This window comes from Lupinus angustifolius, chromosome LG20, assembly GCF_001865875.1.
Source record: "Lupinus angustifolius cultivar Tanjil chromosome LG20, LupAngTanjil_v1.0, whole genome shotgun sequence".
Lineage (NCBI taxonomy): Eukaryota > Viridiplantae > Streptophyta > Magnoliopsida > Fabales > Fabaceae > Lupinus > Lupinus angustifolius.
Window position 1 is genome coordinate 17,689,430 of NC_032028.1, and position 26,424 is coordinate 17,715,853.

At 31.7% G+C, this 26,424-nt stretch overlaps 3 protein-coding genes across 3 annotated transcripts; 1 reads left to right on the forward strand and 2 right to left on the reverse strand.

Moving 5' to 3' along the window:
- On the forward strand, positions 8,500-13,794 carry LOC109335517 (senescence-associated carboxylesterase 101-like). The gene is given in 5 exon segments (XM_019571651.1): positions 8,500-8,506; positions 11,178-11,263; positions 11,908-12,279; positions 12,281-12,466; positions 13,071-13,794. Coding segments are annotated over 5 exon segments (1,281 nt in total). The 3' UTR covers positions 13,701-13,794.
- LOC109335058 (U-box domain-containing protein 40-like) lies at positions 15,019-17,149 on the reverse strand. Its single transcript, XM_019571103.1, has one exon. The coding sequence runs from the start codon at positions 16,800-16,802 to the stop codon at positions 15,126-15,128; it is 1,677 nt and encodes a 558-aa protein (XP_019426648.1). The 5' UTR covers positions 16,803-17,149; the 3' UTR covers positions 15,019-15,125.
- Positions 19,279-22,223, reverse strand: LOC109336508 (proteasome subunit alpha type-4-A-like). Its single transcript, XM_019573149.1, has 2 exons — positions 22,083-22,223; positions 19,279-20,250 (listed from the first exon to the last, which is right to left on the reverse strand). Exon 2 carries the CDS (start codon positions 20,242-20,244, stop codon positions 19,492-19,494), a length of 753 nt encoding a protein of 250 aa, XP_019428694.1. The 5' UTR covers positions 20,245-20,250; positions 22,083-22,223; the 3' UTR covers positions 19,279-19,491.

The window sequence follows — 26,424 nt, forward strand, 5'->3', positions numbered from 1 at the left end:
ATTCCGAAACACAAAGAAGATATCCCTAGTCACCCCTTTGAGCCAAGACGATATGAGAGAAGTTCATTCGAGAAAGAAACACCTTTAAAATATTGTGAACCTGGGGAAAGGGTAGTTTTCCAATGAACATTCACAGAGCCCAAAAGAAAGGATTATAGTATAAAAAGAAAAGCCCGCTAGGAGTTTAAATAAACTCCTAAGAAAAGTTAGGGTACATACAAACAAAAACTCAAAAGAGAAATCTTACGAAAGGTTAATTCATGAAGATGGTAGAAATAAACATCCTACCCAAAGATAGGCTCTAGAGAAGGATTGGAAATAGGATTATAGGGGTTATGGAGGAATGTGGGATGGGAAACACATTATTTGAGTCATATATCTATTCTTTGTTAACCACTAGCCAAGCCACATTACAAGCTCTAAAAGTCCTTGTTGAGAGTCGAACGTCTGAGGTACACATCAGAGCATAAAATAAACTGACTCCAAAATAAGTTGATGCATATCTTTTTAAAAACTTTTACATATTGTGATCCTCGCATGAATAAAATAAAAAATAAATGTTTCAAAGGGCCCGTTAAGTTGAAAACCTGAAAGAGCGACTTAAGCAAAAATTAGGGACACTAAAAGAAAAGGAAGTACCTCTCAAAGCATAGTATGACAATCAAACATCGCCAGAAACTGGGGCAGCATTTTGGTTGGTTCAGGAGAATGCATCAGATAACACAATCCCCTTTGAAGAAGTCAACATCAGAGTTAGAGAGTTGGGGCAGATTATGAATGGCTCAAGAAACCCATCAAATAACAACAGTCTCCTATAGAGGAATCAATAGTAAGACTAGAAACTGGGGCAGATTTTGTTAAAAAATTCCCCCAAATTTGGAAAATTTTGGAAGTAGTTATAAGGTTTGGGTCAGGGTTTTGGCTTAAGACGAGCTTGTATGACCTTCATTTTCAGAAAGCTAAAAGGAGACGAATAAATTTGATTTTTATGTATATATGCTTTTGTGTCTTTTAGTATGCAAATCATTTTCCAATAAACAAAAATATACAATTTTAAAAAAAAATTGATCACAGTTTTCAATCTTTCCTAATGCATGGTGCTTAAAAGGCGTAAAAGGGGATACAAACACGAACCTCAATAAAAGCAATATCCCGATCTCTTACCAAATGTTAGTGGGTATAATGTTTAGGGGTGTTGCAGAAGCATTATACGGCTTTCCAATAAGCATAAACAAACATGCATAATCATATCATTCAAAGAATAATCATATCTATATACGAACTTCAACATAAACCTCATGCTTCACAAACTAACCGTCGCATATAATCCTTTTACAAAAATATTACAGTCATGCATTCGAATTGTGCATTTTATGCATCTTAATTACTTAAGCAATCACCCTAGAACCACCTAGCTGGTTACATAACATCACAAAAGACAATCATTTGGTAGTATGGGTGCCTCAGCAAATCTCTAAATCGTTTGGCAACACGGGTGACTCAACAAATCCCTAAATCGTTTGGCAACACGGGTGCCTCAACAAATCACTAAATCGTTCGGCAACATGGGTGCCTCAGCAAATCCCTAAATCGTTCGGCAACACGGGTGCCTCAGCGAATCCCTCAATCGTTTGGCAACATGGGTGCCTCAGCGAATCCCTCAATGCCTTAGCAAATCCCTGAATCGTTTGGTAACACGGGTGCCTCAGCAAATCCCTGCATCGCTTTGGCAGCACGGGTGGCTCAGCAAATCCCTGGTCCGCGATGGCAAACGCAGGAACTGCCTCAACAAATCCCTGGCTCATCAGCAAGGCATTCATATGCTTCATCAAAATTCGAGGTCTTCACAATGGCATTTTTCTGAGCCTTAACAAAAATAGCGTTCATTTCTTTACTGGTTACTTACCATGATATCTTTCAAACCTGGGTCTGTTCACTATCACGTAAGTAAAAAGTAAAGAGGGACAGCTGTGAACACTCAATTTTTGTTCGGCCCGGAAAAAACCCAAAGTGTTTAAATTGAAAATAATAGAACATTTTTTACTTAATTTCAATAAATAAAAATAATTACAACCATGTATGGAAGAAGTATAATGAGTAATAATTATAAATCTATGTTGATAAGGTTCCCATATCTAAGTGATTGGGTTAACCCGAAATTCAAAATAATAAAAGTAACTAAAAAAAATTAAATTAAAATTGACCCTAAAAAGCTCACAATAATTTTTCTAAGACAATGGGATAAAAATAATCTTGTACATTATTTTATTCATTTTTTTGCATTTTATTATAAAATAAGTAAAGAATAATTAATAATATTTTTATAATTAAATTCGAATTTTAAATAAAAATAAGAGAAGTGTTCTTAAAAGTCATTTTTAAATACCAAATAAACAAACAAAAAATTGTTTATCTTTTATTTTTTAGAAAATATAGTTTTATAAAATTAAAGCATATTTAGATGATTATTTATTTAATTTTCGGAATTTACAGGATATATAAACAGTAATTTAAATATACTTAATCATGTTTTAATTAGATTTCAAAAAATAATAATATAAATATCAAGTCAAATTTGACTTGGTGGGTGGTTTAAATCCCACAAAAATAGTGATTAGTGGACCAGCAAAGTTAGGCTTCAGGTAACAAAATTTTAGGGATTAGGGTTGATTAATTTTGCTATAAATAAGTGGGTTAGTGAGGGGTTTTAGGGGTTCAGAAAATTATTTTTAGGAAGAAAACCATAAGAAAAAAGGGTTCTGTGAGAGAGAGAAAAACACTATTGGTGTAAGTGATCCAGTACAGTCGTTACCATCATAGCACTGTGAGATCGTCGTGCCTAGCCTTTCTAACCGTTGGATCTGCATACTTTTCATCCATCGCGTTGACCCAGAGTTGCGTCCAATCATAAAGCGAAAATACATCGCAGTCTCATTGTGCGGCGCCACACCAGATCATCACCCATGTAGAACACGGGATCCAGTGCGGACTGTTGTACCGAAAGCTTCCGTGCAACCTCCAGAACAACCACTCCACACGCGCCACGTGTCCAGGCGCGGAAAACCTCCCAAACCTTCACAGTGTTTTTAGAAGAAAAAAAGGCCTTTCTCCCATTTGCATTCAGGTATAGTTCTAATTTTTTATCACTTAATTATTTTACCTAGTATTAGTTCTTATGATTCCAGCATTAAAAATAAAAAAAATAATATTTTTTATGAATCAACAACTCACTAGTTAGTATTACCCTATAACAGTGATAGGCAATAAATATTAGAATTTTGAAGATAATGGGTTAGCATAAAAATAAATAGTGTATCATCATTGTATGAGTAATGAATCTTCTGTTTCTATTAATTATGTTATTTTAGCAACTATTTCTTATTTTTATTCTTCTGTGTAATCATCTGGCAATTGTGAATGAAGAATATTGGTATCAAAAAATATATCATAAATGTTTAGAATGTAAAGCAAATTACTTTAATGTATTTTTCAATTAAACCAATTATTACCTTAGTCAAGTAAATAATCCATAAAAATTTTATTATATATATATTAAGGTTGCAAACCATACATTTGCAAATCAATTTATTCCTTTTTTAAATAACTGTACGATTTAAAAAGGTCACGTTACGCCGCTTCTTTTCAATCGATTAAATCTTAAAATCAATTTATTCCTTTTTTAAATAACCAAATAAATTTTTTTTTATAATAAACAACACTTACAAAATATACATTTTTGACTAAAAATATATTCTCTTTAATTAAAATACACTCAACCAACAAACTATTTTCTACTTAAAGAACTACGTAAGCTTTGATCCCCTTAATAAGGGTACGTATGACCAAATTCAATATTGTCAGGCTCAATAATAAAAATAAATAATTTTCTTCTTCATAATAATTAGTTAATTAATCAAATAATTCAATAAAATAATAATAATAAAGTCATACATTTTAATGAAGGGTACCGGTTAAGGCGAGTGGGTAGGACGTTAATACATTCCCTACCTTGTAATCGACTCCCGAACCTGGATATCAAAAATCCAAAAGCCTAGGGTAATTGGGCTTAAAAAAAATTTCTACATTTTTAACTATAAAATGTAGTGGCGACTCTAATAAAAGTCGTGCAACCGAAAATCGGGGCGCGACAGAAACCACATGTAAATGAATCTTAAGAAATTATAGTTTTCACATCATAAGAATAATTATATATTACCTCTATTCATGGCGATACGATCCTCCTTTCTTTGTATGTTGTGTGTTGTTCTTTGTCAATAGAGAAACTCTTCTATCTCATTTCGTTTCTTTATACATTCTTCCTTATTGATGGCTAATAGAGCAACGTTTTTGGGCAGAGATTGAGACTATGTTTAAACTCTTTTTCTGAATAGTATAGTGCTTCCATCAAGCATTATATATAGACTATTTTTCAAGAGTTTTACCATTTCATTCACAACTCTCCAATTCAAGAGTTATATTTATTCAAAACAAAATAGTATATCATTTCATGTCATAAGAGACATTCTTACATTCTCCCACTTGTCTCACATGACAATACAATTAATAATATAATATATATCTAACATAATGTGCATAATCAGAATATGTTTTTCGTATTCATTACATTACAAGTCATGATAAAAAACAATAACTAATAAGAGTCATGACAATTGTACATCATTTAGTTCTTCTTTTTAGAAAGAAATAATGTCATTTAGAATAAGTGTGAAAACATGACACATTAAAGGGAATCATATAATAATGTCATTTAGAAAGAAAATTTTATTTTCAACATTACCATTCTCACATGTGTATATAAGTGTGAAAATAAGATATTAATCAGAAACTTAAATATTAACGAGTTCGAAGTGTCAAAATATTGAGACTTTATTAATAACATAATGTTCAACATTCATTCGCAAACATAATACCCATATTTGTTACATGACCAGTAAATATTTTGGGCGGTAACGCTTTCTTCAAAGAGTTTGCGATCATAAGGTTAGTGCTAATACGCTCAATTGACACTCTAAGTTTCTGAACTTCTTCTTTAACGGCAAAGTATTTCACCTCCATATGTTTAACACCTTTAGAATACTTGTCATTTTTAGAAAAGAAGACTGCTGCAAAATTATCACAATAAATTTTCAGCGGCTTGACAATACTGTCGACAACCCCAAGTCCCGAAATAAAATTTCGTAGCCATTTAGCATGAACTGTGGCCTCAAAGCATGCCACAAATTCAGCTTCCATAGTGGATGCAGCAATGACAGTCTGCTTCACACTCTTCCATGAGATAGCTCTTCCAGCTAATAAATACACATAACCGAAAGTAGACGTTCTTGTGTCTATGCATCCAACCACCTCAAGGTGATTTGATCTCCTATAAGTAAGCATGTGATCCTTTGTACCTTGAAAGTATCTCAGAAGTTTCTTTGCAGCTTTCCAATGTTCTATACCAGGATTACTTTTGTATCTTCCTAACATTCCAACTGCAAAACTAATATCTGGTCACGTACAAGTCTGAACATATATTAAACTCCTAACTATAGATGCATAAGGAATTTCTTCCATTTGCTTCCGTTCTAAATCATTATTTGGACATTGCATCATATTAAACTTGTCTCATTTCTGAATTGGAACGGGAGATGCTGAACATTTATCAATTCTGAATCTCTCTAAAATTTTGTTAATATATGTTTTCTAAGAAAAACCTAAAAGTCTTTGTGATCTATCACGAAATATTTATATTCCAATCACATAGTTTGTCTCACCCATATCTTTCATTTAAATTTTTTAGAGAGAAACATCTTAGTCTCATTAAAAAGACCAAGATCGTTAATTGTAAGCAAAATGTCATCAACATATAGAACTAAAAAGATAAACTTACTCCCGCTGACCTTTAGGTATATAGATCGATCAACAATGTTTTCCTTAAACCCAAAGGATACAATAGTATCATTTAAGATACCATTGTCGTGAAGCTTGTTTAAGTCCATATATTGATTTCTTAAGTTTACACACCATGTGTTTTTTTCCTTTCTCTATGAATCCTATTGGTTGATCCATATAGACCTTTTCTGTTAAATCCCCATTTAGAAAGACAGTTTTTACATCCATTTGATGTAACTCCAAATCATAATGAGCCACCAATGCCATGATAATCTTAAGTGACTCTTTCTTAGAGACTGGTGAAAACATCTCTTTATAATCAATATCATCTTTCTGAGTATAGCCTTTTACTATAAGTCTGACCTTATAACGTTCTAAGTTACCATAAGAATCACGTTTGGTTTTGAAAACCCACTTACAACCAACTGTTTTGGAATCTTCTAGTAACTCAACAAGGTCTCAAACCTCATTTTGTTTCAAATATTTTAACTCATCTTTCATGGCATTTAACCATTTATCGGCATTATTACTATCCATGACTTGTGAAAACGTAATTGGGTCATTCTCAATTCCAATGTCACATTCTGACTCATGTAGGTAAACCACATAATCATCAGAAATAGCAGATCGTCTTTCTCTTTGAGATCTTCTTAATGCTATCTCTTGTGATTCTTCTACTATAGGTTCATCAACTTCATTTTCAGTAATGGGATTATTTTGTTGTTCTCCATCATTACTAATCGGTTCAATAACTTGAGGAACAACATTATTAGGGACACAAGTAAATCAAATTTGTACCCTCACTTCTTGAATTTCCACTTCACGTGGTGTTTCACTCCCACTAATCTCATCATTCTCAATGAACCTAGCATTCTCAGTCTCAATAATTCTTGTAGTGTGGTTTGGACAATAAAATCTATACCCTTTTGATTTTTCTGGATAACCAATGAAATAACCACTGATTGTTCTTGCATCCAGTTTCTTTTCTTGTGGATTATAAATTTTAATTTCTACCAAGCATTCCCAAACATGCAGGTGCCTTAAACTAGGTTTCCTTCTTGTCTACAGTTCAAAAGGAGTCTTTGGAACTACCTTACTAGGAACCCTATTTAATAAATACATGGCAGTCTTTAAATCATAAGTCCACAATGAAATGGGTAAAGATGAATTACTCAACATATCCCTAACCATATTGAACAATGTTTTATTACGCCTTTCTGATACACCATTTTGTTGTGGTGTACCTGACATTGTGTATTATGCACATATGCCACGACTTTCAAGGAATTTAGAAAATGGACCTGGATGTTGTCCATTTTCATCATATCTTCCATAATACTCACCACCTCGATCAGACCTGATAATTTTCACTTTTTTCTCTAATTGTCTTTCAACTTCAGTAATGTAAATTTCTAAGGCTTTTAGCGCTTGAGATTTATCAGACAATAAATAGATATGTCCACAATGTGAATAATCATCAATGAAGGTAATGAAATATTTTGCTTTATTGAAATAATTAACATCAAAAGGTCCACAAATATTTGTGTTTATAATTTCAAGAAGCTTAGTGCTTCTTGTGGCTCCTTTCTTTGTATGTTTTGTTTGTTTACCATTAATACAATCCACACAAATATTCAGATCGGTAAAATCTAAATCCGGAAGGATTTCATTCTTTACTAATCATTTCATTCTTTCTTTAGAAATATGTCCCAAACGTTTATGTCACAAGTAAGCAGAACGTTCATCAATTAAGTCACGCTTAATTCTAACGTTATGATGCAAGGTTAAAAGTGTTTCAGAGAAAATATTATCAAGATTTAACTTGTTTAGATAAAGAAACCAAATTCCTAGATATATTAGGTACATAAAGGGTTTCAAATAAATCTAATTGGTGTCCAATGTCAAGGATTAAATGATAAGTCCCAACGGCTTCCACTGGAACATTCACTCTATTTCCCATAAAGACAAATTTTTCATTTGGTCTTGTAGTTCGGGTCATAATGAATCCCTGCATAGTATTAGAAACATGAGCAGTACATCCAGAGTCAATCCACCAAGTATTATAAGGAAATGAAATATTTTGCTTTATTGAAATAATTAACATCAAAAGGTCCACAAATATTTGTGTTTATAATTTCAAGAAGCTTAGTGCTTCTTGTGGCTCCTTTCTTTGTATGTTTTGTTTGTTTACCATTAATACAATCCACACAAATATTCAGATCGGTAAAATCTAAATCCGGAAGGATTTCATTCTTTACTAATCATTTCATTCTTTCTTTAGAAATATGTCCCAAACGTTTATGTCACAAGTAAGCAGAACGTTCATCAATTAAGTCACGCTTAATTCTAACGTTATGATGCAAGGTTAAAAGTGTTTCAGAGAAAATATTATCAAGATTTAACTTGTTTAGATAAAGAAACCAAATTCCTAGATATATTAGGTACATAAAGGGTTTCAAATAAATCTAATTGGTGTCCAATGTCAAGGATTAAATGATAAGTCCCAACGGCTTCCACTGGAACATTCACTCTATTTCCCATAAAGACAAATTTTTCATTTGGTCTTGTAGTTCGGGTCGTAATGAATCCCTGCATAATATTAGAAACATGAGCAGTACATTCAGAGTCAATCCACCAAGTATTATAAGGAACTTCTGCTAAGTTTGATTCAAAACATTAATAAACATTGGGCTTACATTTCTTTTCAAACCAACCTTTGTGTTTTGGACAATCCTTTTGGAAATGTTCAATCTTTCTATAGAAACGATATTTGTTATCATGATGTTCCTTCTTGTGGATTTGAGAAGATGACTCATTAATCTTTAAGAGTCCCTTTCCTTTTTTGTCATGTTTCTTACTAACTTTCTTTCTAGCTCATTGATGATTAACATAATTGATGAAATGATTTTCTTGGCTTCTCATTCTGGTTTCCTCTTGAACTAACATATTATGCAATTCATGCACATTCCATTTATCTTTCATGGTGTTATAGTTCATTTGAAAAGGACTATATTCAGAGAGTAATGAATTTAGTATAAATTGCACAAGGAAGTTTTCATCCACATCCATTCCCAATGTCTTAAGTCTTGTTGTAATATTTGTCATTTCAATGACATGTTCATGCATAGTACGAGAACCATCAAATTTCATGGTAGTCAATGTACTCATTAGTGTCCTAGCAAGAGACTTGTCAGCAGTTTGAGAGCACTCTTCCACAAACTTTAGCAATTCTTTAGCACTTTCAGTTTTAGGAAGAGCGCTCCTCATTCTTTAGACTTGTCAGCTGACTTAATGTTGCCATCAATACTCATTCGCATATACATTAGACTCAATTTGTTTGATCTTTCCCAATTTATATAATGAACTTTATGTTCTTCAATGCTTATATTAGTAATAACATTTGACTTATCTTCTCTAAGTGATAAATCCAAATCCATTACCCCAAGGTAAAATTGGATTTGTTCACTCCATTCAGAGAAGTTAAGTCCATTGAAAGTTGGAACATATGAGAATTGCGAATGCAAAGCAACAGATATTGTAATCAATAAAATCAAACAAAAATGTTAAGGCTTTGAGTTACATGCAAAATTAATTCAGATTACTTCATAAGTGTATATTAATGTCTACCTTTGGATAATCCATCAATATATCATACTAGACATGATGATACTAAAAGAAATTCACATAATTTAGCAATGATGCATGCATAAAGTAGAAATATTTACTATCTTTGGATATATAAATATAACTAATGATGCATTTACACTACCAACATAATGCTCATTGATTATAAGAACAAACAATGAACCTTTGGGTGATTTTTATCTGTCTTATAATAATGAATTTCAATTTACTCATAAACAAATAATTGTTATATCATTCATAGTATCAAATTAATGAGTAAATGAAATATGATCGTACAAATTTGAATTAAATAAACATAAAGATTTGACCACTTTGGTGATTAACAAATCTATAATACAATAATTCCAAACAAATGAAATTTGATCATACAATTTAGAATTAAATGACATAAAGATTTGACCATTTTGATGATTAACAAATCTATCATACAATAATTCCAAACATTTAATAAGTCATATTATTATACATACATGACTCTCAAAATTACACATAAATTACAAAATTATTTACATATTCATAAAACAATTGCATTAAAACTTCCAATAAAAATGTAACTTAATTATATATATAGCATATATTAATATTACATGTAACCTACATATAATACATATATGTTAATATTATGTACTGTTAATATTATATATATAACATATATATTACTTATGATGTTATATATAATATATATTATTTCTCTCTTAAATGTACATATAACATATATATTTACTTTACTATTAAAGCTATATATATATATATAATATATATATTACTCCTCTGTTAATGTTATACATATGGACTCTATCCAAACAGAAACGTGAAGAACAAAGTATATAATATATTCTAAGTAATTAGTTAACAATGTATATATCAATCTTATCAAACAGAAAGTGGAAAAATAGAACGTGCTTCATTCATATTTTGTTTTTCATGTTCTAAAGAATATAATAGAATATAAACACATAATAGAAACAGAGTGCGAAATAGAAAAGGATACAAGGTTCTGTTTCTGTTTTCATTAATTGTTAATATGATGCAGCCAAAATAAATATAGTGAAGTTCTCTAAACATATTTTAAAATATCACTTAGGATCGAATCATCATCAATGGAAAACTATAAATTCTTAAGCTTGGCTCTGATACCACATGTAAGTTATATCATGGAAACTATGTGTAAATGGATCTTAAGAAATCATAATTTTCACATCATAAAAATAGTTATAAATTACCTCTATTCATGGCGATACGATCCTGCTTTCTTTGTATGTTATGTGTTGTTCTTTGTCAATACAGAAACTCTTCCATCTCTTACCCTTTCTTTATATGCTCTCCCTTATTGATGGCTAATAGAGCAACGTTTCTGGGCAGAGATTGAAACTATGTTTAAAGTCTTTTTCTGATTAGTATAATGCTTCCATCAAACATTATATATAAAATCTTTCCTACGAGTCTTACCATTTCATTCACAACTCTCCAATTCAAGAGTTATACTTATTCAAAACAAAATAGTATATCCTTTCATGTCACTAGAGGGCATCCTTACAAATGTAAGATATAATAACATATTCATGTCTTAACTCTTAACCTTGGTTTTCTACCCTTATCATGGAATGCTCTCACTTCTTCACAACAAAATTCAAAAGAAGGAGTGAGTCAAGTTTTCTATGTTAACAAAACTGTTGTTTCTCTCTTACTTGAAAATAATCACATCCTAACTCAATTGAAAGATGAGGTACATCTCTTCCTTTTTCATTTCATTAATCTATGACTCTTTATGGGTTTGACTTGAGTATTTGCAATATAGAGACCTTTACTTGATCACGTTATACGCGAAATAACCTTTATATAAATTGAATTTAGTTGTTTGGCTACTAAATTAGTTATGATTACCAACTAAAGAAAGAATCATAACCAGAATTAGCTATAAGATTGTATGTGTGTAGAAGTGTGAATTTGACACTTGACAAATCCAAAAGTGAACTTAATGATGTGAAAATGGGGAGTTTTTGTTTCTTTAATATGTTTGATGTGTTCTGTAAACAAAACAAGACAAGGCCAAAAAATGAAAAGTGGAACATTTTAGTTACATTGAATGGGGTGAGACCAAGGAGAAGAAAACAACATCCTGTGCATCTTGTTCTGTCATGTTTCATCATGTTCTATCCGCATATCAAATGTTAACTTAATGTTCTTTTCTTCACTCATTTTCTATAACCTCTGTTCTGCATAGAAGATCTTGACAATAGACTAGTGAAAGAGTTTTTAGCTTAGGATTACACTTGCAAACTTCAGGATGTTTTTGGATAAATTTATAGAATAAATTGCAATTAACTTGTATAGCATATATTGTTCTTGTGCAAATTAACTCTGATGCAGATTCCTAGCTCAAACACATTGATTGTTACTGAAATTCGTGTTGCTGGATCAGTTGCCTCTCTCTTCACTTTATCTCTATTAGATTCCTGTGGTTCAGGAAAGAGTCGACCCTTACGCATCACTTTCGGTGACCCCTTATTGGAGACAAAAAACTGCAACAAGCCATATATATCACGTAGCTCTACTTGGAATTCTTGCTTTATAAATGTTGTGTCTCACAAAGACCCTCTTCCAAGTATCTTCATTACAAACCAAACCAGTTCCTACATGCCCTTTGGAACATTTCTCTTGGCTTCTGATGCAGGTTCTACTTCTTCTGAGAACCCTGACTTAATTTTGGAACTTTTGGTGGCAATAGGCTCAACTCAAGATGTTCAAACCCCAAGGATTTCAATCTGTTGAATATGGACACGTTGTGGAAAGTCTCTATCGAAAAGTAATTTGCAAGGAACTTAGTGCTCATGATGAGAACATTAGTCTTTCTGATTCACTACTTGCAAGTATCAAATTGCAGTTGTTGGCACTTGAATTGACACCACTTATCCAGTTACCTGAGTATGTTTTATTTCTGAAAAGAATATGAATTTTCTAACTTAGCCTTTACACCTATTTGTGATGAAACTAACTCTCTAACATCTTATGCCAGTAGTTGAAATTTGTGGTTTTATATACAAAACACATCCTCATGCAAGAGCCCCTTGGACTTAAAAGTGTGAACAATGCACATGCCTGCCATATCTTATTCTGAAACTCATCTTTTTTTTCAAAGAATGGGGTAGCATGATCAAAACTGGCGGAGCTCGGATATCATATCAATGATCTTTCCCCTTATGAGTTTAAGTTGTTAAACAACCCACACGACCGAGCATAGTTGGTAGGTCGACGGAATTTTAAAAGATGATGTCAGGGATGAATTCCTACAGAGTATATGGAAAGCGCTTTATCAAGAAAGGCAAAACTCATTTTAGTAATCTCTACCACTCAAAATGGATTAGTCTCTTGCTATATAAGTTATGAGACACCCTTGGTTCGTCCGAAAAAATAATCAAGTTATTAGGTGAAGAGATAATTGATTTCATACTTAACATTATTATGCAAATTTTACTATCATTTGGTAAATCATGTATCCAAATTTTCAGACCTCATTTCTAAAACTGATTTAGCAGGATAACAGTATTTTGACAAGGATGAAAGACCTAGAAGAAAAGTTCATTACACTGAGGAAGACATCTTTTGATCCAAGCAGAAAATTGAATGTACTGAAAAAAGATATGGCCCAACTTGAATGGTACAAGAAGAAAACTAAAAATGAAGGTGTAGGGTACTATGACAGCTTTAGGAACATGTACTCACAATGGGACCATGATATTATTGGTTTCCATAAGAACCTAACAAGATGCTGGGAAAAGATGGTTGAAGAGGCAGATATGGAGCCTCAGAAAGAAGGTGCACAATTCCGTAGCCGATGGCTATATGCAGGAACTAATTACAGAAGAATGGTTGAACCTTTGATTATTTCTCAATACTACAGGGATAAAGGTCAAGACTATGTGAACAAAAAAAGGTATAAAGCACTCAAGAATTATGAAGTTTCACCAGAGATTTTCTTGCCAAAAAGCAGCTACATGAGTTGGTGGAAAGAGTATAAAGCAATTAAGGGAAGTTCATATGATTCAACACTTGCAAGCTTTATGGGCAATACTAGGAACTATAAGCAATATGCTCTAGGAACTTTTGATTTCCTCTCAATGTACAATGATTGTCCAATAAAGTGTGTGATTCAACACTTGTAGTGTGTTTGGATTAGTTGTGAAAAATAGATTACTTTAATAGTCAATTATAAGTAGAATCTATTATAAATTTATAGTACAGAAATTTTATGTTTGAATATGGTGGGTGCCTTTGATTTCTGCTGAAGTATATCAGCACGACCACCTAAGATAACCTTATAGTTTGTAGCTTATAACAAAAACCTTATAGTTTGTAGCTTATAACAAAAACCTTATAGTTTGTAGCTTATAAAAAAAACCTTATAGTTTGTAGCTTATAAAAAAACCTTATAGTTTCTAGTCTATAATAAATTAGGATTTCATCTTTTTCCACACTTTTCGATCTTTTTTTATCCGACATAGTTGATTATAAGTTACAGAAATCTATTATCTCAAAATTTGTCTCGCGTTAAAATTATCTTAAATATTCATTATTTATTATGTTGTTGCTTCATTGTCATTGGTATAAGGATCAAATTTGGAACATAGTTTAAGATAATATATCTTTGTTCGATTTTGGGACACTGAAATCTTCATTTGTAAATGGAAGCTTGATGTCTAACAAATACCTACTCCTTTTAGAAATACATTCACATAATTGCACTACCATATAAGTTTCATTAATGTACTCAGAGTATAATGTGATCTTAAATTATCTTAAGATACCAAATTTTGTGTTCAAAAAGGAGAGAAAAAGTAAATGCATAAACCAAAAAGTAAAGATAACCCAGCTATAATCTGTAGATAAGGGAATAAAGTGATAGCATAAGCATTATCCTCCAAACTTTCTACTTTATTAGCCTTTCACTTCGGTTATTCCATCAAACCACACATAAGAAAAATATTTGGGAACACATATTTGGGATACCACTTTTATAATAGAAAATGTGCTGCCATCAGCAACCAGCACACTCTTCTTTATTTGGGAACACATGATATTTTATAAGTTGTATCACTATATATTATTAATTTATGATTGATTGAAAAAATATATTTAAATTAAAAAATTAATAATTAATTATTTTTATGAATAATCACAACTGATAGTACATATGATGAGACATAAACTTATGGTCACTTGTGCGCCTCTTTATTCTCCCACTCCATAAAGTAGCCAACATCAATCCCCAAACCTCACCCTCATAATTTTACTTGAAATTCATTGTTAATTTGGTATTTTCATCCCTCAAAACACAGAACCCATAAAAGAAGAGAGAAACAAAACTTCAATGTTTAAATTTTACATCCAACTTTAAAATCATAAAACAAATGAGAAAAAAACATAAACAGCAGACATCAACAACATCATTGCTTTAAAGAAAAACAAAACCAATAATTACAATTAAGTAACAAAGAAAAATTGTGGTTGCAATAAAAAAACAAATTGAGTTTGATTCATGTAACCAAGCTCACTTAATAAAAAAGACTTTATTATTATCATACTCAAAACTAAGATGAGTTAGCAACGGAGTCATCCAACTCGCTGCCTTGTCGGCTGCGAGTTCGACAACCCAACCCTGATTCAAGAAGGGCATCCCAATCCACATCCTCATCCTCATCCTCCTTCACTCTCAACATCTCCAATATCCGCCTCGCCTTCTCTTGCGCCCTCTCGCTCCCGACCTTCTCCACCTTTTGTAAGACCTCCACAACCCCAGCATCCTTTGCCAATGCCTTAAATCGCAATCCACCATGACTCAACGCATACATCACACTAACACAACTATCTTGTGTCGACCTAGTCCCCAACTCGGTCCCACCCAACAACCCAACCAAACACTCGACAACACCCGCATCCAACATTGTGGCCCGCCCGTCCGACCCATATCCCAAATTACACAAAATCAACAAAACTTGACCAATCATATGACCCGCCTTAACCATCCCTAATAAAGTCGGAACCGAACCAAACTTAACCATCTTAGACCGGTTACTCTGAACCATGGACAAATGATAAAGTGCCAACGCTGCATCATGGCGCGTGCGCTCACTCTCGGAACCAAGCGCGTGAAGCAATGGTTGCAAACCACCAAGAACACCAATCGCGGTTTTGTTATCATCTTCTATAGCCAAACTAAAGAGTGCACCAGAAGCGTGTTCCTGCGACTCAGTGGATCCGAGCCTCAAAACTTCAATCAACGGTGGAACAATCCCTGACCGTACGATCTTCACCTTGTTTAATTTCTCCAATGAAAGGTTGACCAATGAAGCAAGAGCGTTGACCTGAATATTCTTATACTTTGAAACAATCAGAGATTTTAAAACAGAGAGCAATTGAGTGGTGCACAGAGAAACCCTAATTTCCTCTTTCGTTCTCGTGATCTTTCTGAGCGAAATTAAACCCTCTTCGATGATGAAAATTTGGGGGTCTTTGAGCTTAGACATGATTTGTTCCAATTCAGGTGTTGTGACAGATTCAATTTCTGAAGAGGAATTTGAAGAGTAAGAGTAGTAGCAACTAGGTTTTGTTGAAAATTGAAGAGGTGGTGTTGAAGTTGAAGCTGAAGCAATTGTAGCTATGGATTCATTCGATGAGGAATACAAATGGGTTGGTCTACTTGGGATTTGGGTTTCAGCGTGGTTGAAATTGAAATTGAAATTAGGGTTTTCATTAATTCCCAAAATCAATTCTTTCTCTGAAACTGTAGCAACTTGGGTAGGTAGATTCTGATATGGACTATGCTTTGCTATGATTTTGCGTATGATGTTTTCTACGGTGGTGGAATCTGGTGTGACGAGACTATTGTTTGAGTTCATGCACCATTTTGTAATGGCGGATTTGAGAGCAAGGTTAGGAATAAGAGTGGAGAAATCAGGGGTAGTGCCATCAGAGAGATGAGGGGTAAAGTTGAGATTTTGACAAGTTTGAACAGTGACTCGATCAAAGGAGTGACCAGAAGATACAATAACTGGGTCTGACATAAGGGTTTTGGTTATGGGACAGAGGAATTCTTCTGGGGGCTTTTCAGTAATTTTGTTTTTGGTGTTGGGTTTTGAAGGTGTTTGTTGGAAAAACATTTGCTTCCATTTGAGCCTTGGGGTAATGGGTTCTGGTTTTTTGTTCTTGTTGTTGTGTGTGATTTTTCTATGGACTAAGAGCTTAAGAGTTTGTTGAATCTCTCCCATGGAATGGAATGGTTGTTACTTGTTTCAATAAAGTTGATGACTTTTGTGAAGGATAAGTTGATGAGGGATATGAGATAAAGATTCCATAAATTGAACTAATTGAGAATAAGGATAAGATGATATTATGAGAAGTCCTATAAGAATGGAACAAGATATTTGAAATATAGGGGAAGTTTGATCAATGTTTGAACTTTGAAGTGTTGATGGGGTTGTATTGGACTATTGGATAGTGAGGTGAGAGAAGAGAGAGAGTGAGGAGGGTGAGGGTTGAGCTTTGGGGACATGAGAAAGACAAAGGAAAAGGGTGAGGAGATTAAGATAGAAACAAACAACTAGTTACTCTAACCTTAACCAATGGTGATGGTGATTTATTTCTTTAATGGGGTATGAGTAGAACAAGAGATAATTTCTCTCTCAATTTTATTTAGTAATACACCTTTTCATTTAATTTTGTTCCCATTTTTTTCATGTGATAGGTGAGAAATCCTCATATCACTCCCATTTTTAAACTAATTTACTGTTATTGATAATTTTAAAGTAATAATTGGGCTAAAACCTATTAAATAGGAAAATACGTATACAAAGTTAAGTATTCTTATCCTTTATTCTTAAGGTTAAGAGAATTATTAAGTCATCAATTACTAATAAAATGAATAGTTTAATAAGTATTTAAATGATAGTTATAAGAATGAGACAGACGATGCAAGCGAAATATACTCTCCTCAAAAGTTTGTTAGACTTGCCAATTGACAAAATAAGAAAAGTTGGCCTCTATCTTTAATAAGGTGTTAAGATTACATCTCATAATGAATCAACTTCTTCATTGACCGTATAGCTTGGAGCTCCCTAATTGTTCCTACTTTTGTGAGGACAATGCCACATATTCCATTGAGGAAAAACCGCAATCAAACACCAAAAGTTGAAAGAAAAGATAGTTCTTCTCTCTCTTCCATATACCCTACCTTCACTTTACAACTTTAGCCTTTTCCTAATCAACAAAATTGCTAAATGGGCATCTTAGCTTAGAAAAGCTTTGCATGGGGAATATGGTTTTTCCTACCAAATCAACCAATGAAGCCACATTTTCTTATGATTATTTCAATCTTAAGAGCTAAGTCTCTTTAGCACTAAGCACATTGTTGTGGACCTTTATGAGTGTTCTTGGCTGGACCCTCCCTTTGCTAAAAGTGATTGGATTCATTTTTCATTTTTCTGGCCCCACCCAATTCATTATCATTCTTTCCTTTCTCTTTATAAATACTTTATATATACATAAAGTATAATTATAAAAATGGCGAAGGTATATTAGTTTTTTGGGTGAATAAATGTGTACTTTTTTTAATGAGTATAAACTAGAATTTTTTTACTAAGCCTAAAAATATGAAACTAGGCAGTTTTGAAAGAAAATAAAAAAAAACATAAGACTAAAACGATGGTTTGTGGTACGATATTTCTTGAATGTGGGGCTATTGTTCGCAATCAATGAGGACTCTATTAGATATTGACAAATTTGACTTTTACACATCTCCAATCCGTGTTAAAACTTTACATGAATACAAATAAACTTTACTTTCAACCTTTTTCAATGTTGAGAACCTTGTAGCTTAGTAATCAACATTACTTGTAAGTGTGTCTTTACAGTTGAAATTTATAAGTATTTCCATGCAACATTTGTTATATGTTATAGAGTAACTAATGGTTTTTATTCTCCGGATTTCAGAATTTTTCTTTTCATCATCGTTAGTAATCATATGGGAAAGGGTGACCACAATCATATTCATGAGATCAATTTAAGAAGGAATAATAGTCCAAAAGCATGCATCAACTCTTTTTCTAGCATGTGAGGCTCATCATTTTTGTATTTGGATCTGATACCTCTTCTACTCATTATTATTCAGTTCATTTTTTCTTATTAAAAACATAATCAATGGGGGTATAGTAACTAGCAAGAGCTATTCTCATGAATGTTACAATGACAAGTTAGGTATTGATATATCATTAAATGATTGTAGTATTCAATAACTATTCAAAACAAGGGTCACAGTAACTCATGATCATTGAACAATGCATGATGGATGGTTGTGTGCCTAATGAGACAAATTAATGTTCACCTTATGTTGAAAAATGAAAAAATGTCAGCTAAATATATAACAAAATTAATGTTCTATATTACATATAATAAAATTGATTTCAGTTTAATATGTATTATTAATTAGAAATTAGTAAATGAATTAATAATTGTTGAAGCAATCAATATATACATCAATATTAAACTCAAAAAAAATATTTGAAATTAAAAAAAAACTTTAACTGATAAAGCTTTCTAGTCTTTCTGAAACAAACTAGCAGTTGTAGATTGATGTCAGACAGTGTTCTCAACCATTTCCATCACTCAACACAATAAAAAAAAATTGTAGATTAACAAATAAAAAAATGAGTTTTGAAGTGCAAGTAACTTAATTTCAATTTTTTTTTGATAAACTAGCTGATTTGTTTCATTCTGCAACAATAATGCAGCGAAAAAAGGACAAAAAGCCAAAAATATGTCCTGAAAATTAAAGTATACAGGAAATAAAAAGCCATTAGCATAACCAAGATACAAAATGTCTATAAGTGCATTCAGAAAGGAAGAACATATGAAAATGCATTGCATATGAATAATCAAACCTCATGACATAAAACTGCAAAGTTAAGCAGTTTCTGTTGCTGGTTGGGTCACCCCATGCTTCACCAACAGCTTAGTCAAGTTCTCTGGAGAGCAAACTTGATATTTGACTTTTCCAGAGGGTGAGAGGAACACCTCTGCAAGTTCAAGCTTATCTGATGTCAAACTTGTGCTATCCATAGTTTTACTTAGTACCTTCAATGCAAGTTGAACAGCTTCTTCCCTTGTGATCTCATCCTTGTAGTCCTGTTTCAGTATTGACTGTGCCGCCTGGTTGTTTGCACCAATAGCTGCAGCTTTCCAGCCACCATAATTTCCGCTAGGGTCACTCATGTAAAGTTGAAAGCCAAAGTTTTTGTCCCATCCAGCAAACAGGAATGAGACTCCAAATGGCCGAAGACCACCAAATTGTGTGTATCCTTGCTTAGTATCACAAAGAGATTGAACTAACTGCTCGGCGGGCATTGGCTCTTGGTAAGCGAGCGTGTAGCGTTGCGCTTGGACCCTAGCAGTGTTGATTAGGATATTGGCATCAGACATAATCCCGGCCACAGCACATGCAACATGATCGTCAATCTTGTACATTTTCTCAGTGGAAGTTGAGGTTTGCAGCAACTTGGATGTAACCTTCTTTTCACCAACGAGAACAACACCATCTTTGGATAAGATCCCTATTGCAGTACCAGCATTACCAATGGCCTCCATTGCATACTCCACTTGGTAAAGACGTCCTTCGGGGGAGAAGATTGTGGTTCGGCTATCATATCTTCGAGACATATTGATCTGAGTTTTAATTCAAAGTAACCACAGAAAGAGAGAGGATGAATAAAGTATTGCTGAGGTGAAAGAAAACAAAATACAATAACTCAGGGAGATTTGGTAATAAAGCAGTTTAGAGAAAAAATAAAAATCACATGAAGTTTTTTTATATGATACATTGGCCTGAAATGACTTAAATGTACACTATGAATGACTATTCTGTCTTTCCTTCATGATAAAATGTTATATCAAGTGCTCCTTTGTGAATTTCTCCCAATGAAATAACTTTTTTATTACTTTTATCTCTCTAGCTGCATACTTAGTAAAAAATTAGCCACTATAAAATATATTAAAACAAAGCAGGAATCTCAGTTGAAGAGAGAATGGATTGATCTATATTCCTTACTTCAGAGTTCCTACTTCCGAATCTGAATTGAAGATAAAACTGCCACTAAAAGGAATAAGAGATAAGTCCACCATTTATATTTTGAGAGTTGTACAACTTCCAGATACAATTAAGAAAACAAGAACTTTGTTAGACGTGTTAGAACAAAACAAGACTAACATGAGCTTTATTTAATGTTTGACGTATTTTATAAATAAAACAGAATAAGACTTGGGGCTATAAACTGGGACATTTTGTTCCAATAGGCGGGATGGAACTAAAAAGAAAAGGATAGAATGTGCGGTTCCATTCTGTTTTATGCACACACACCAAGCAATACCATAAGTATAAAACAACAACTCTAAGACTATATCAACTTCTTTTCATGGGTCGAAGTCCTCTTCTAGAACCTCAATCATCACTATAACCACTCTAGATAGGATCCTATTAACAACATACTTATCTTAATCTTATATCAGGATAATCTTAAGCAAAGATCATGGCCTTGGCACTATAATAGCCTTGCCATAGCCAGTTACACATGATCCACAATCTTCTATATATTGATCATCTCATGGCCTACCCGGGTAGGTATTTAATATACACCAAAAATCTTAGATCAGTTTGAAAGAGGAAAAGTCCTCTCAGTCCATTCATCATACGTGAACAAAGACCATTGTTTAAATTGACATATATAATGAATCATTTTAATCACATGACCACACATTAACAGAATAAAACATTTATGCTTCTGTACCATTGATCTAGCATAAAACATACAGTTGTTTGTGACATTTTAAAGCCATAAGGGTTATAGCTTTATCTTTCCCCTAAAAATAAACATGTTAAATAAGATTGAAATATTCATTCATGAGAAAAAAATGCACCTCCCAGTTTATTCCTGAAAAATGAAAAAATAAACTGAAAACCTGAATTTTGTTTTTGATAATAAAAAAAACCGACCTTGGTCATCAAGAATCTCAAATATCGGTCAAATTAGTCATTTGCAAGACAAATTTGAGTAGCGCACTAGTCTATAAGGAAATATCGAGATTCTCAAGAAGCAAGTTGAAAATTTTCATATCTCGGGAACAAATTTGGGAGAAATTTTCACTACGGACGAATTTGAGTATTTACTCACACATAAATTACACAAATCAATTTCAAAAAGATGGAAGTAATGCATAACTAACTTAGACACTCTAAAAATGCTAATGATCCATACAAAATTCTGATAAAGGTGCATAGTCATTGGTCATTATCGAAACCACAATAAATATGATTTTTTTATGAAAACCCCAGGCATGAAATTAACGTAAAAATAGGTGGGAACAATCAACTTCTAAAAAATCACACTACAATCTGAATTTTGAAGTTTAATGAACGGTAGTGAAAAGTATTCAAGAGATAAGGATGAAAAAGAGAGAGAAAGTATAGAGAGAATAACTATTAAGAACCCGAAAAAACTCACCGGAGCTGGGAAAGACAGAGATTGCGATCGAGAAAGTTAGGGTTTGTGTGGAATGGGGAATGAATGAAGAGTTGATTGAACTTGTCTGGGAGGGGAAACAAAACGCACCGTTTCGTTTAAGACAAGTAAGCAATACTCCAGTGGGATTCTTAAAAAACGTATACAACCTATTTTCATTGCTTATGTTTTTGGATAGTTTAGTCTCTTAAAAATTTAAAATTTTAAATTAATTTTAAATTTTTTCAAGGTTAAATTAGTTATTTTAATATTTTATAATATTTGATGTGGATTAATTTGATCATAAAAATGATTAATTTGATTCATATTTGTAATTTTTGTAAATCATTTTAAATTTAACGATGTTTAAGGAATCAAAAAGTATTCCAAACTTAAAAAGTAAAGTGTTAAATGTGACTAAACTTGGATTCACTAAAAGATATTGGAGTCGCTCTTAGTGGGATAGGATTCAAATTTATATTAAAAATTCTAAAAATTAATTATATTAAATAATATAATTTAATAAATTTATAATCCAAAATTAAGAATATGTTCACTGCACACGTCTCCGATTAAACGGTGTACATTTTATTATAATAAAATCTCATAAATAACTTGAAAGTAACAACATTTACCGACCAATATATATTTATGATTATATTAGAACAAAATTAAATAAATAGATTTAAAACACCATCTATGATTATATAATAAAAAAACTCATTCAAGGTACATGTCATCTTATTTTCAATTTTACCCTCTAAAAAGTTCTACTATGTCGGCCTGCCAAAACTCAAAAATTTATATGGCTTGAGTATCATATTAGGTATATTTTATAGAATCTGAGTTTTTTAGTCTGGCCCATCTAGGCTATATTAAATCCGAGTTCAGGACAGGTTTATCTGGGAGAGTTCGGACTACCCGTTTTCCTTATATATTTTTATTTGTTTGGGAGATTTGCCTTGTTAATAAGCATTGAGTGAAAATTTACAAAACAACTTATGATAAAAAATAGAGTAATGTAAAACATAAATATTTATAAATTATAATAATTTTATAAAGTTAAGAATTATATTATTTTTCCTGTGGAATATCCTTTTAAGCATGATAACAAAATAATGTATCAACTCAAATGAAAGGAAATTAAATCATATAGATTTCAATTTTATTTTCTTAATTATGTATTTAATTATATTTAACTTCTACAACAAAAACATAATAAAGAAAATAAAGTTTGCAACAAAACTAAAAAACGATATAATTGTTTACTATAGACAACTCCACACAACCAAATTTAATATAATTGTTCATAATGTCTGAATGTTAATATATTAAAGTGAAGTTACAAATTATATTGTGTTAGGGAGTGAGTGTCCAATAGAAATGAGACATTTAATAAAAGAATTATATTAAAAATCATATACGTAGACTTGACATCACGTCTTAACTCAAACACAAGATATTAAATCTATAAGTTTGATTACATTGAGCATAACAAGTGTGTTTAAAAAAATTATATATTTAATATCAAATGATATATATATTTTAAATTAAATATATCAAAATTTAAATAAATAATTTTTAGTTTATTGGGTCGGCCCGCACAACCCACAATCCGCTTAGGGCAGCTGTGGGCTACAATTTATTATGCATAAATTGTATTTGGGCTTTTTAGGCAGACCTAGTTTAGCGCGAATTCAATGTGGGCTAGCTCGAACCCGTCCAGACAACTTATTTTGATATCTCTACTATTATGTATTTTCTCACACTACATTCTCACCTTTTATACATTTTATATTTTAGTAATTTAATAATAATATAATTGACCATTATGTTTGTTATGTTAAAAAAAATCACTAAACATTAGAGAGAATTGGGAAAAAAATTCACATCCGAACAATTTCTCTTTTCGATTTTCTTTTCTACTACTAACTCTTTGTCTTTCCTCTAACTCTTCATCTCTCCCCTACCTCTTCATCTCTCACCCGTCTCACATGGAACTCTAAGTATCATATAAATCTTATATAATACTTCTACTAACAAAACCTCAATATAATCATTTCACCTCCCTAATATAGTTGTTTAATTTAAATTAAAAGTTATACACTTCCACTCAATGTTGTAAAAACTGGTTAGTATCGGACGATTCAATTGAATCGTACTGGTCATAGTAGCTGATTTTATTTAATTTTTTTTATGAAAATAATAAAAACATTGGTCTTTATTGATTTTTCAATATTAATGTTAATATATTATATATGTGTATCTAATTTCGCTAGTATGCAGTTTAATTATTGAACCACCGGTTGAATCGTTATACCACTATACTGATACCCTAACCGATTTGATCACTGGTATGACACTAATAACATTGGTTCCACCTCATTCAATATATGCATTAATCTATTTATATTATTTAACGTTTACTATTACTTCAAGAATTAGAGTACTTTTCATTCTGTCAAAGTTTTGTGATATTTTTTCGACTAAATTTTAATATCACAGTTCAAATTCTTTGAATTTTAATTTTTCTCAACTATAATTAAAAAAATCAAATTCAAAATTGAAGTTTTTTATAATTTTTAAATATTTTTTTAATAAAAAGACTCAAATAGTATTATTTTCTACCACTATTAAAATATTTATTTTGAAAAAAATCACATAGTATCTCAGTGTCATATTTTTATATGAAAATTCAAAATTGAAATTGTCATTTATTTTCATTATCGGTTTGAATAGACAACTACACCGATAACATGTTTGTTCAATGCGAATATACATATAGCGTGTGTATTTTAACTATGCGAATGCACGAATAACATGTGTTTTCTTAGCAATGCGAATAAACTGGTAATGCATGTTTTTAACCATGAGAATGCACATGTCATATGTGTGTTTTTAACCATGCGAATGCAATTACACAAATTACCCCTCATTTTTTACACCTACATAAACCCTTAGTTTTTATATTTTCGTTACATTGACCATCCCTGCATGAGAAATAACTGTAATCTTTTAAACAAAAAATATGGTAAATGCAATTAAGTTAAACAAAATATATATATTACTGACACAAGTCTAAATAATATAAAAATTAATGTATCTTCGTTATTTTTGTTACACATCCACAATTCCAAATAAATATGGTTTAAATCATTCTTATACTTTATCGTAACGAACCAAAAATAATAAAGAAGTATTTATTCATATATTATTTGGACTTGTCTCCACAATATACTATGTTTTGGTTAACTTAATTGTATTTATCACATTTTTTGTTTAAAAAATTACACTTATTTTTCGTACATGGGTGGTTAGTGTAATGAAAGTATAAAAAAATTAGGGGGTTTACGTATATATAAAAAGTGAAGGGTGATTTGTATAATTTCGCTAAAATTCAGGAGGTCACTATAATTTATTCTTGATTTTATTGAATTTTTATAAAATAAATAAATTTAGAAATGTTAAAAATGCGCTTTATGGAATTCATTAAAAATGCACTCCAATGGAGCCCAATGATAAATGAACGTGAGCTATTATTCACATTAAATCCCTCATATTTTGGTATGACTTAAATATATAAAGATTTATGTATAAATAATAATTTATTTACCATTTAGTTGTATTAATTTTTTAAAAGTCAATGATGATTAAACATGAATGATAAATAATACAATAATAATATATAAAACTCATACACTATTTATGTATACATTTTTTCTCTTTTAGTATTGTTGGAGAAACCATGAGTTTCTTATAAATAAGTCATGGTAGTATATTTTCTTGTAAATAATGATAAATAAATCAGATTAGTTCATAAGACTCCCCTTTCTTTGTATATTCCCATGTGTTTATTAATTGAAAAGATTTCATTTTACTTTCTCTTGCTGAGAATAGTTGAATATTTGTAGGTAATAAAAAATGTTAAATTCTTATTAGTCCAAGAAAACAATATAATAACTAGTCTTGTGTTCTAAGAGATGGTATGTAGAAATGAGTTGAAACTAGTCTTGTAGGTAATAACCCCTTAGATGTTTTTTTGAATCTGTCATGGAATCAACTCACTGTTAACCATTATATGAGAGGTGTAGCTTTTTCAGTGTAAACTGAGCTGTTTGGATTGATGGAAATGAAGTAGAGTGATATTAGCCAAGAGGCTCAGTATACCTTGGGGGGGAAAGATTGCATCTGTAGCTTACAAAATGTTTTATAACACATCACCATCATTGTTATCTAGGATATCCCCTTACCGGTAAATAACTAATCCATTTTGAAGTATCCGATTGACTCACATGAATTAAACTATTGACCTTTTGATCTTTCTGAAAATCTATAATGATGTTAG